The sequence below is a fragment of the Drosophila innubila genome (assembly GCF_004354385.1).
Source record: "Drosophila innubila isolate TH190305 chromosome 3R unlocalized genomic scaffold, UK_Dinn_1.0 2_E_3R, whole genome shotgun sequence".
Classification (NCBI taxonomy): Eukaryota; Metazoa; Arthropoda; class Insecta; order Diptera; family Drosophilidae; genus Drosophila; species Drosophila innubila.
Window position 1 is genome coordinate 2,867,904 of NW_022995380.1, and position 13,335 is coordinate 2,881,238.

General features: G+C 35.1%; 1 protein-coding gene across 2 annotated transcripts in view; it reads right to left on the minus strand.

The window, feature by feature from the left end:
* LOC117793054 (mucin-3A) overlaps window positions 1-13,335 on the minus strand; it is a 104,627-nt gene that overhangs the window by 19,032 nt on the left and 72,260 nt on the right. For both annotated transcript variants that reach the window (XM_034633431.1, XM_034633430.1), the window contains exons 11-12: window positions 11,590-12,031; window positions 11,418-11,523 (exon numbers count right to left, since the gene is read on the minus strand). In XM_034633431.1, the coding sequence (XP_034489322.1) occupies window positions 11,418-11,523; window positions 11,590-12,031 (548 nt within the window). The remainder of the gene's footprint in view (window positions 1-11,417; window positions 11,524-11,589; window positions 12,032-13,335) is intronic.

Genomic DNA, 13,335 nt, shown 5'->3' on the forward strand with positions numbered 1-13,335 from the left:
TAGTCCGATTTTACCCACTTAGTCAGAATATATAAAACCATGGAAAATATATAATTCGTGAGTCTCGAAAAGATACCTCCAGAAACAACTGAATTTTTGTACTAAACTAGTTTAAGATTTTTTTGTACTTAGTTTGGTTTTTTTTCAAGATTGAAGTTAAAAATAAGATCGTTTCGTACCAAAAACAAGTACGTTTTGGGATATTTAATTTTCATTGTTGCACCTTAGAATCCTCAACTGGTTCTAGCTTAAGATTGGATCGCTGGTAAAATCAGCACCTATTTTGAAAGGTCGCTAACCAAGAAAATACACCATTATTTAATGGTATTTAATTTTGGTATTTTAAATTATGTTAGTAAACATACTATTGTATGTTTGAAGATTAACGGTAATTAAATTTGACAATGTTTTGTACTAGAAACAAGTTAGTTTTGGGGTCAGTTCATGACTTTTGTGTGCTTAAAGTAGTATGTTTTCAATTTTTTCAGACTTGAATTAAACCCAAAACGTACTTAAAGTATCCCCAAAAAATCTAATTTTAAGATTTCCGTGCTTGCGAAAACCGAACTTGATATAAGATTTTTGTTCTCAACTTTAGAAATTCCGAACTTATACAGCTTTTGAGATCGTTTTTACTTGAAAATGGCTTGTTTAAGTACGGAAATCTTGATTTTTTTTTCTGAGTGTACAAACACTCACGCCCACTAAATAGCAGGGCTACTCCAACTGGTATAGGTTAACTAACTTTTGATCGAAGCAATCTCCCATTAAAAATCTAAATTTCATGGCACACAGCTCGTGTCAAGCAATACATCCCTAACACTGTGAGACGCAAAAATTTCCAAGTGATAGGGCATATAGCTAAAATTGCATAGGCAAATCTATTTGCCCATGTGGCTTCCCAGTTCCGTGCGCAGGCACGTTAATTATTTTCTAGAATTTTTTAAAATTTGGCTTTATTTTTATTACTTTTTTTCCAGAGGTGCGCCCACACTTGTCATCATTACTCGAGAATGCCAAAGCCAGTTTTCAAAAGCTTTACTTCTTCTGAAAGCTAATGAATATATATATATATAGCTCATTTTTATTTATACAAAGTTTAAGATTTAAACCAGTAGTTTAAAAGACATCAATTTTTGAATTAAGAGAATTATGATTGTTTTTAAGCTTTTTTTTAGATTTTTTACTCTAAAATCCGAGAAAAAGTCGAAGTTGTATAGCTGCATTAATTACACGACGTTTAATCAATAAAATCTATGAAGAAACGGCGATATAATATTATTTTGTGTCTAGGCATGTTTTTGTCGATTTTGATGACTTCCTTGTGGAGCGGAATGACCTTTGGTATGAACATTTTTTGTGATTTTCGAGATATCTTAACCAATCTCACACAATATCAATTTGTTGTTATTTTACACATATTGACCATAATTGGTTCAAATCGGTCTTCTATATCATAGAGATGCTAAACGAGAGATCGGTTCAGAATCAGCCTTTAGGATGAGAACTTCTGCTGTTTCTTAAGATATATCATCCAATCTCTCAGGTCGTGTATCTAGTAATATGTTATAAAGGGTGTTTTTCTTAGAAGTATAGAAATTCGAATTGAAATAAAACACAAGAAAATAGTTTTAATGCCCATCAATTTGGCTTTATTGGAAGAATAGTTTTATGCCATTAATGTTTAAATATGATTTCCGGCATGTGGCCGCCGCGGCTGGCTCGAATATAGCCAAGTCTAGAGGTCCAATTTTCAAGCACTTTTTTGAGCATTTGGGGCCGTATGTCGGCAATAACGCGACGAATGTTGGCTTCCAAGTCCCCCCCTTTGTGGTTTGTTGGCGTAGACGAGCGACTTCACATATCCCAAAAAAAATAAGCCAATGGTGTCAAATCACACGATCTTGGTGGCCAATTGACTGGTCCATTTCGCGAAATTATGCGCTCATCGAATATTTCCTTCAATTAATCGATTGTGACGTGCGCTGTGTGGCATGTAGCACCGTCTTGTTGTAATCATATCTCATCCACATTCATGTTATCCAATTCGGGAACAAAATAGTCGGTTATCATGGCTCTATACCGGTTTCCATTAACAGTAACTGACTCAGCATCATTTTGGAAGAAGTATGGCCCAATGACTCCACCAGCCCATAGAGTACACCAAACCGTCAGTGTTAGTGATTATCTTCACCTCATATGGATTATCTTCACTCCAAATGCGGCAATTTTGCTTGTTGATGTAGCCATTCAACCAAAAATTAGCCTCATCACTGAACAAAATTTGGAGATGAAAATCAGCATCGAGATCAATCTTATTTTTGGCCCATACACCAAAATCACGACGCATTGCATGGTCTCGCGGCTTTAATTCTTGAACAAAATGGATCTTGTAAGGTCGCAAGCCAAGATCCTTGCGCAAAATCTTCTATAAAATTGATGGACAAAGCACCAATTGCTGTGCACGGTGGCGAATTGATTCATTCGGGTCCTCTTCAACACTTTGCTCTACAGCGGCAATTGTTTGGGTAAATTTTCTATTTTTTAAAAATTCTAATTAAAAATACGCGACGATTGATACCTCGATCACCCAAATCCGATAACTGGTTCAAACGATAAAAAAATTGGAAATTTTTAGTGGACTTCTCAAAATGAAATGAAAAGTCAGTTTGTTTGTTTGTCTGTTTGTATCAAAGCACTAAAAAAGCTTAGGTGTAATGATGGGGATTTATTCCATTTCGAATATCTAGATTTGTTTGTGGTACGACTTTTTGAAAAAACCGCTAGTTTAGCGAGAAAACGCTAAATCCCGCTAAAATTGAAACCTCAACAGTTTCCAAACCATAGAAGCTACAGATATGTTCTATATATCATTGGAAAGGTGTGTTTGAGGGCCTTAAGGCATGCCTTTAAACATTTTAAGTACTCAGGTAACATTTTACAGGTGAAATAAAGTTTTTTAGTTTACATTCCCTGCTGAAAAAAGTTAACTAGTGTCAAAAACGATTAGTTCTAGATCTAATTTAAAGGAAACTAGTACAAGGAAAAGAATTTAGTAAATATTAATAAGGCAACTAGAATTAGACTCGTTGCAACCGGATAAGATTTGGGTGTGTTAATCCAGCTAAAATTAACAAAATTGAGATCCGAATTTGACTGGTTACAGAGGACTAAAGTTGTGTGAGTTAAAAACAATCCCAAATCAGAACTCTTATCAACAGTCCCTCTAAAACTGTCTTAAAAGTAGTTCAAGTGAGATGAGAATTTAAACTGGTTGCAATGGAATCAGATTTGTGTGAGTAAAAAAATACAAAAACCATAAGTCCTATCAACTGCTCCTCTAAAACTGTGCTAAGAGTAGTTAAAACGATATGAGAGTTTAACTGGCTACAAAGAACTAGATTTTTGTGGGTTAACAAACATCCCAAAGCAGAACTCTTGTCAATTGTCATTCTAAAACTGTCTTTAAAGTAGTTGAAATGATATGACAACTTAACTAGTTGCAATGCAATCAGTACCGGGTGGATTACAAAAGCCAGTATGGCAACTAGTAATAAAAAGGGAGCAAATATTTCTGTAATCAACTAGGTTAAAAACAACTAGTTCCGATATATAATATTTTCAATTAGTTAGCTCAAAGAAAAAAGACCGAAAAATATCGACACATTTGGTTATGATTCGTGACCGAATTGTTCTTATTTTTTGGTTGACAAAACAACTACATTTGTTTTCAAACTGTCACCCCATTGTCTCGATACATAAAATTTGATTTATGAGGCACAAGAGGCGTTAGATATTTAACAACATAACATTGAATATAAAACGAATGGTCAAGGACGCTTTTTAAGTTTAATAATAAAAATATATAGCTACATTGCAATACAAACAATTAATTATTTATAATTCTAACATCTAACGCTATCTCTACTACCAGAGCAGAAGCTTGCGTAAAAGGGGCTCGGCCGGCCGACCGTTCAACTGCTGGAACTTGCTTGCAAGCTCTTAAAAAACTTTATTTTTTATTTTTTGAATGTTATTTTGATCTTAGAACGACCCCAAATTGTTCATAGTCTAATAACACTTTGTTATGAAATCATACTCAATATGAATTATTCCCATTCGTTCGTAAAAAAAAAAAGAACCATAGGTTTAAAAAATTTCATCGTTCATGAACTATTAGCAACCGGTGTCACGCTGTTTTTGACTACGTTTGGGAACGATTTTCGACCGTTTCGACCGGATTTTTTTCTGAGTGTTCCGATCTATAAGATATTCAACTAGTTCCGATGTATAATATATTCAACTAGTACAAATTTGGGTACAAAAGGATTAGTTGTCTCACATCTCTTTTAGCAACTAGTTATTAATCTAGTTAAGAAGCAACTACATCAGGCCCATAAAACATGCAACCAGTCCGAATCTAGTTGAGAAAAGACTAGTTGGCCGCCCAGGACAAGCCTTTGTTATATGGACGACTTCAATACATGGGTTTGGACTAGATAAGTAACCAGTTGCTCACCCTTCCCCAACTAGTTTTGTACTACTAAAAAAGTGGTCGTTTACACTGCAGGGATTTTAACGATTTCTGACAAAACAGCTCCAACGATTTTTATTAAATTTCAGTATGTTGTAGAACGTACAATTTTGCGTTTTTTGGTACATGAAATATAAACTTTGGCTAAGGGGTTTGGAAGATACTACCTGTTAACTGAATATATACATTTTTCTATCGGTCGAAAATCACGTTTTAGTACGAAAAACTTTTTGGTTTTATGAGATATCTCAGCCGAACTAATTCAATAGGCATTTAACTTGGTTTTATATATCCCGACCAAAGTTGGTTCAAATCGGACCACTAAATCATTTAGCTGTCATAGGACCGATCGGGTCAAAATTAGGTTTTAGTATGAAAAATTTTTTTGTTTAATGAAATATTTAAACCAAATTGATAGAATATGTATTTAAGTTAGTTTTATATATCCTTACCAAAGTTGGTTCAAATCGGACCATTGTATCTTACTGCTGTCATAGGACCGATCGGTTCAATATTAAGTCTTAGTATGAAAAACTTTTTTGTTTTACAAATATCGTAACCAAACTAATAGAATATGCATTTAAGTTAAACATATAGATCCTGATCAAAGTTGGTTTTAATCGAACTACTATATCATAAAGCTGTCATAGGGTCGATCAGTCCAATATTAAGTCTTAGTTTGAAAAACTTTTTTTTTATAGTAAGGGGTCTCCGACAGTAGAGTATGCTCGACTGTAGAAACGTGAGCGGGGAGGAGCCCCAAAGTTTTCTTTATAATTAAAGATAATTTTTTTTAATATGAAAGAAATTCAACAACTAAATTTATATATTTTACTATCTGCTTGCATTAATGATAAGGTCACAATGTCAAAAGCAAAAGCAATTGCAAAAATTTCTGATATCAAACAAAAAAAACCTCTAGACGAGGTAAAAGTCTAGTGTCGAAAGCAATTTCTAGCCCCAAAATTTCTGATATCCAATTTTGTGACAAACAAAATTCAGTTTAATCGAAAAATATTTAATAAAAATATAAATTGATAAAAAAAAAAAAGCGAATCATAGCTTAAACGACGCGTAATTGATGCAGATATGTAAATAAAATAAAATGTAATACATTTTTTTCGAATTTTCCTAGAATTAAAAAAAAAAGTCTAAAATAATCTAAGCAAAAAATTATCATTTTCTTAATTTGAAAATTTATGTCTCTTAAAGTACTGTTTTAAATCTTAAACGTTGTATTAATGAATTATAGATATATTCATTAGCTTTCAGAAAAAGTTTTTAAAAATCGGTTTTGTCATTCTCAGGTAATGATGACAAATGTGGGCGCACGTCTAAAAAAGGAACGCAAAAAGCCAGATTTTGAAAAAATTCTAAAAAAAAAATCTCACCATAAACAAACAAATGTTTTTCGTCATATGAGGCCGCAAATCTTTCCAAAAAAGTGGGTTTGTTCTTGTAATTTTTTAGATGTTGCCTAGCGTAATTAATAAAACATATTCAGAAACTTAAGCTACACAACCACCTACAGCCGCAAATGAAAATATCTTAAAATTAATAAACAACTCAAGAAATACGAAAAACACACTAGATAAACCATACACCTTCAAAACCACGAAATACTCAAAACAGAAACAACGCAGTCCACCTCTAAAAAAAAAAAACCACTCAACACACGAGCAAACGATAACATTAAGCGACTCAGAAATAGATACAGACACAGAATACACCCGCAAGGTTCTAGATAAAAAGGACTAAATTCTCTCTGATGCAATCAGTGATATCGGAGAAGTCATTGATTTATAACCATTACAACCAGCCTCTATTTGATGTCCTCCTCAACTATCACGAAGGGATAAAATATCCCGTTAAGACCGTCAAAGTGCAAAGAGAGAGACAAATAAAAATATAAAAACAAAGCATCAAATTCACTATTATATTATCTTCTAATTTATGACACTTAAAGTCACACATTGGAACATAAATAAATACAAGGACAAATATCACATTCTCTATATATTTTACTAAATAAATACAGGCCAAAGATAATTGCACTGCAAGAAATCCATCTCGTCGACAAAAACACTGCGTTTTATACTCCAAAACAATTTGCGCTATGCCAAGAAAATTACATAAAAACACTATACACAAAACCTAGCAGAGGAGTTGCGCTTCTCATATCAAATTCCATTGGACATAAAATCATACACATTAACTCGAACATCCTTGCTGCTGAAAATCAATTTGAGATTTCTTTTATAATATTAAATGTCTACATTTCACTGAACAAGATCATCAATATTTTATCAAAAACTATAACCAGCCAGTACTCATAGTCCACGTACTTTCTATAGTTCATTTGGGTGCTTGGAAACGACCAGCAGTTAACATTTAGACTCTTAAAACTCAGCTGAAACCATCAAAGCTCCTCCTCCAAAATTCCACTTAGAAAAGTACACGGGCTCATTACAAAGAGTTAAGCGATGATGAACTCAAGAAAGTACGTGGACATATTGAAAATTAACGAGTTGCATTTGTATCGTGATAAAAGTCGGACAAAATTTCATATTTAACAAAACACCTCATAAATGCACGATAGCTGTTAGACGCGTTCTTGGCTTGCATTCGTTCTTTGATTCTAAAACTGATTAAAAATATATAAGTGAGTTAACATTTTTCTACATATTATTTTATTTGGTGAAGTGCGGTCATAATTTTGCACCTTGCTTAAAAAGAAAATAAATCACAATGGTTAGTTTTGCATGGAGAGTGATAATGTTTGCTATCTCTTTTCTCTTATTTTAAATGCTCTTTCAAACGGTAATCTCAAAATTTTCCTAGCTCCACTCTTTCTATGAGTACTCTTAAAAAACTGGGTGCGGCCATGTACAAGGTGGGCCAAAAGAAGTCATCCGATGTTGTTTGTTTTTTTTAATTCTGTTATTCGATTATGTTTATTTGAACCTTAAGAATTGTATTGGTCAAGTCGAAAAAATGCTATCGGCCAATTGATTGCCATCAAAATTGATTGCCATACGTGTTCGATTTATGGCATTTTTCATCACTTCGCCGAAAACTTCGGGCGACAGATTCTCGCACTCGTGTTGAATTTTGTTCTTGAGAGCTTTCAGGGTTCGGGCCTGTTCACGTTAACACGGGACTTCAAAAAACCCCACAAAGAAGTGTGAAACGGTTAAATCGGGCGATCTTGCGGGCCTGTGCTAATCGCCAACACGAGAGATGAGGCGACCCGGGAACGCCGCCTTCAGAATATCGATTGTGGCTCGCGCAGTGTGTGCCGTTGCTCCCTCCAGTCCTAATTCGTCGAATTGCGGCAGAAAAAACTCGGTTAACATGGCCCAATAGCGCGCAGCGTCCACTGTTGTCGTTTGACCAGCGGCGTTCTCGAAAAAAAAAAAATGGCCCGATGACTCCTCCAGCGTGAACAGGGCACCATGCAGTCACTTTGAGCGGGTGTAATGCATCATGCATCACTTATGGTGCCCCAGAAGCGTTAGGATTGTTTGTTCACGTACCCTCTGAGGTGGACAAAATCGTCCACTTCGTCCTCGAGATTGAGGATGGCTTGGGCGTAGGTTACGCGCGTTTGGCGGTCGACAGGCAGCAGCTGATGCACGGACTGGACTTTGTACGGGAACATGCGCAAGTCTTTGACCAAAATTCCCTTTAGGGACGACCGGCCGATAACTAATTGCGAGGCACGGCGTCTGGTCGATGTTTTCGGCAGAACGGGAGCTCCGGGGCCGGCCACTCTTGGCAACGTCTCGAGTGGTCCCATACTCTTAAAGGTTGTTGGCCAAACGGCGCAGTGTTTGCGCAGTCGGTGTCGGACGGCCGGGAAATCGGCACGGAATTCGCGCTGCGCCAACACCACAGACGAATTGTTACGCAAAAAAATTTACACTATTATTCCGCGTTCTCGGGAAGTGTATCCCTCCCTTGTTCACTTGTATTCTACATCTGTCTAGTTCTGTTTATTACACACGCAGATATTTCCAACTGCTCACCGCCACGTAACCTAAATATATCCTGGCTCATTTTTTTAGATTTTTATGGAAACGATTACATTCTAATTACATTCATCTCTATCCTAAAGTTCTATTTAACATAAATTCTAAAACACAGTTCAAACACAAAAATGCCATAGGATGAAGTTTATATCAATACAGGGACAGGCTATGAATGTTTAAAACTTCTCAGATTCTTTCAAGTAGAGTAAACAACGTCACATAGCCCCAACACCCCTAACATATCGAGCCCTATTTGCATAAATAACGTAAGCACCATTTTTTGAATTTTGTTTTTTGATGCAAATGTGTTCATAATTACCAACCGCATCTGCACCAAAAATATTAAATTTTAATTTTATACATTTACGGAGATATTGGCCTGTCAATTATAACGTAAGCGACAGACGGCATACGAAATACGACACACGATAGCTTAAAAAAACTGTCCTGTAAAAAAAATGGTCAAATCCTGCTAAAATTTATACGCCCACAGTTTCCAAACTATAGAAGCTGCAAATATGTCCTATATATCGTTGGAAAGGTACTTTTGGTAACTTTTTTTTATCAAGTTTTCAGGTGAAATTTTACATGTGAAATAGGGTTTTTTAGCTTACATTTTGGAGATTTATGACAATTATTATTAATTATTTTCAAAATGTTGTAATTCGTAAAATTTGATTATCTGGTATTGTGATATTCTAAGCTATAAACTTTGGTGCAAATACATAGCGGCACCCAGTTTTTTCAGTGTACGCATAAAAAGAGTGGAGCTAGAAAAATTTTGAGATTTCCGTTTGATTGCCGCCATTCATTCATATATCATTCATCATATATCAAATGGCAGCTATATGATATAGTGGTCCGATATCTACCAAATTTGGTAAGGATGTTATGGGCAATTAAAAATACTTAATTTATGAGCTTGATTGAGATATCTCAAAAAACAAAAAAGTTTTTTATACTAAAACTTGATTTTCTACCGATCGGCCCTAATGCAGCTATATGATATAGTGAGTCGATTTGAACCAACTTCGGCAAGGATGCATAAGACAAACTTATATGCATATTCTATGAGTTTAGTTAAGATATCTTAAAAAACAAAAAAGTTTATCATACGAAAACTTGATTTAAGACCGATCGGCAGCTATATGATATAGTGGTCAGATTCTAACTAAAATTGCTGAAGATGTAAACCAGCGGTGGGCACAAAATTTGCAATCGGGAGCACTACAACAACATCTACAACAAACACAACTTCTGAAGTCATAAATTAAAGCAAAATGAACACATTTATGACTCTCTGCGTCGCGACAAAAAATTTGTGTCGTTGTTGTTGGTTTTGACAAACCAAAACAATTATACACTAAAAGAAGTTCTAATTAATTTTATTTGCAAGTCGAACGCTTATTATATGGTAAAAATCAAAACGCATCAAAACGCATCAAAACACATCATAACCAACTTTACTTTTTCACACAGTATACAAGACGCTGCTGAAATCATAAATCATAGCAAAATGAACACTTTTATGACCGTACGCGTCGCAGCCGAAACTCGAGCATTTGCTGTGTGTTTGTTGTTTAGTTTTATTGGGGGGTCATAAATGATTTGCGCGCAGCGTCAAAAGTTGTTGTTGTAGTCGGAGCACTGGGAGCAACGAGAGCAAGGGCTTGCCCACCGCTGATGTAAACATAGAATGATGACCACATAGAATACAGTTTGTGAGTTTGGTTGAAATTTCTTTAAAAATAAAAAAGTCTTCATACTAAAGATGGATTTTCGACTTGGCAGCTATATTGAAAAGTCAACCGATTTGAACCAAATTCGGTAAGGATATATAACACATTATCAGATACACAACCTTGGATTGGATTGTATATCTTAAGAAACAGCAGAAGTTTTCATACATAAGGCTGATTCTGAACCGATCTCTCCTATGACAGCTATATGATATAGTAGACCAATTTCAACCAAATATGGTCAAATTGTGAAAATAAGAACAAATTGATATTGTGTGAGATTCGTTAAGATATCTCGAAAATCACAAAAAATTTTCATACCAAAGGTCATTCTGCTCCACAAGGAAGTCATCAAAATCGACAAAAACATCTCTAGACACAATATAATATTATATCGCCGTCTCTCCATAGATTTTAATTAATCATATCTTAAACGACATGTTATTAATACAACTATGCAAATAAAATAGAAAAGATAATGTAATAAATTTTTTTCGACTTTTCCTCGAGTTTTAAAGTTACAAAAGCTGAAAAAAGCTAAGCACAAAATCACAATTTTCTTAATTAAAAAATTGATAGCTCTAAAACAACTGGTTTAAATCTAAGACTGTGTATACATGAAATATAGATATATTCAATAGCTTTCAGAAAAAGTAAAGTAAAGACTTTTGAAAATCGGTTCTGGCGTTCTCGAGTAATGATGACAAATGTGGGCGCACCTCTGAAAAAAATATGAAAAAAAGCCGAAATTTAAAAAATTCTAAAAAAAAAAAAATCTCACCATAGAAAAAAAATGTTTTTCGCCGTTTGTGGCCCCATATCTATAAAAAAAAAGTGGGTTTTGTTCTTGTTATAGCCAACAAATTCAAATTTGTTGCCTAGCGTTATTGGCTGTTGTCTAGTGTTTTTGATGTAGCACGCAGACACTTGTGAATATATTTTTTAGATATCTTCTCATATGTTCCATAAAAAATGATTCGTACTGAACGATTTTTAGCATTTGTTGATTGGTGGAACATTGGAGATGCCTTCTTCGCTTGTTACATTAAAACTCAGTTAATACATGTTTATAAAAATAATAAAATTTTACTTGAGTTATCCAAAATTACTTACCTCCATGCATCTAAATGTCCACTCAATGAAATTTCGCGTCCAAAATGTGTCAGGCCGCCAAAACCAAATGATCCCACATACCTGCCAAATGGGGAAACTGATGTCCCTGTCAGAGTTTGTTTACATATTAACATAAATGGCTTCATAGAACAACTATTGCTTAACAACTTACCGATATGACTAGGTGGTGCTCCAATAAAACTTGCAGCTAGAGGAGAAGTTTCAAAGGGCAATCTTCCGTACGTCGCTGCTGAAGACAGTTCCCCTGACCGATGCAGTAAATGCGTTGACGTTGTATTTATAGTTAACGCCGAAGAGGATTTCATGCCAATTACTGATGATGATCCGCTCGCTGTTACCACATTTCCATTAGGAATTGAAATAGTGGCGTTGTTTGCGGGTATGCCACCGGCACTAGGCGCAGATCCACTGGCGCTGTTGACTCCGTTGCCAGTTGATCCAGACGATCCAGAAATGGTATTAATACCGCAACTACTATGACTTGTACCCAAAATTGAAGCAGAACAAACTGATTTTTCAGAACTTTGCTTGTTTTGGTGATAGTAAATTTCCCACGCAATGCGGACATGCATTGCATTCCAACGGCCAGTTTTCTAATTGAATAAGAAAGAGACAATTAATAATATGAACATATAAAAGAAGTTTTAAGAAAAGTTTGAACTTAATTTTGAAAGATTATTACATAATGTAAGAATTACAAATGCTTGCACAGTTTTAGATTTAATTCGAAAACGGAATTTTGAATTTATAATTTGTTGTTATCAATAAAGTTTAACCCTTTGGACAGCAGTTCACACTACTGATGAAAGATGACAATAAGAACACGCTGGAGTGTGCGCGGGTCTTTGGGGCGGGTTTTTGTGTGTGCGTTTATCTATGTATTTATTCGTAATAGCCAACGAACAAAGATTATTATAACTTTGTTACAAAATCAACGTTGAACAACTTTAAGGAATTTAATTTTCCGTAATTTTCCCTACCAAATTTACTGTTTCTCCAAAGCAGCAAAACAACAAGTTACATAGGCGGAGGAAAAATGCAGAATCTGGAAGAGGTATCAGAGATGTGCTGGACAGCGCACCTGAACACTTTCTACAAATTATAGTAACAACGACAGTTGAACATGAATATAAACAACAATATGCTTTACAGACAATAAGATACACTGTAAAAACGAGTATTAAACGAGTGGGCGGTTACAGTCGAGCACGCTCGACAGTAGGATACCCTGTGCCCAGGTACTCTGTACTGAAAGTTGATGTTCGACCGATTGATCCTATGGCAGCTATATGATATATGGAACCGAATTAAACCAAATTTGGTCAGAATGTACAAAATCAACTTAAATTCATATTCTATAAGTTTGGTTAAAGTATCTCAAAAAACAAAAAACTTTTTATGCTAAAAGTTGATTTTTGACCGATCGGTCATATGACAGCTATATGATATAGTCGCCCGATTTGAACGATCTTCGACCAGAATGGACAAAACCAAGTTAAATGTTATTACGCCTGTAAATAACTTTGTGCGATTTGTGGGCAAAGGGGGCGTGGCATCAAAAATTGGAAACAAACTTGACATACGTATGGTATCCAGGAACCTACATACAAAATTTGAAGCTTCTAGCTTTTATAGTCTCTGTGATCGACGCGTTTAAACAGACAGACAGACAGACAGACGGACAGGGCTAGATCGACTCGGCTGTTGATCCTGAACAAGAATATACATACTTTATGGGGTCTGCCACGCCTCCTTCTGCCTGTTACATACATCTGCCAAACACATTATACCCTTTTTGCCCATTTCAATGGGCTCAAGCAATCTAAGATAATGTAAAAAAAAGGGATTACAAATAAAAACATATTTCAAGCAATAGGTTTGGGTAATTCTCAGAACA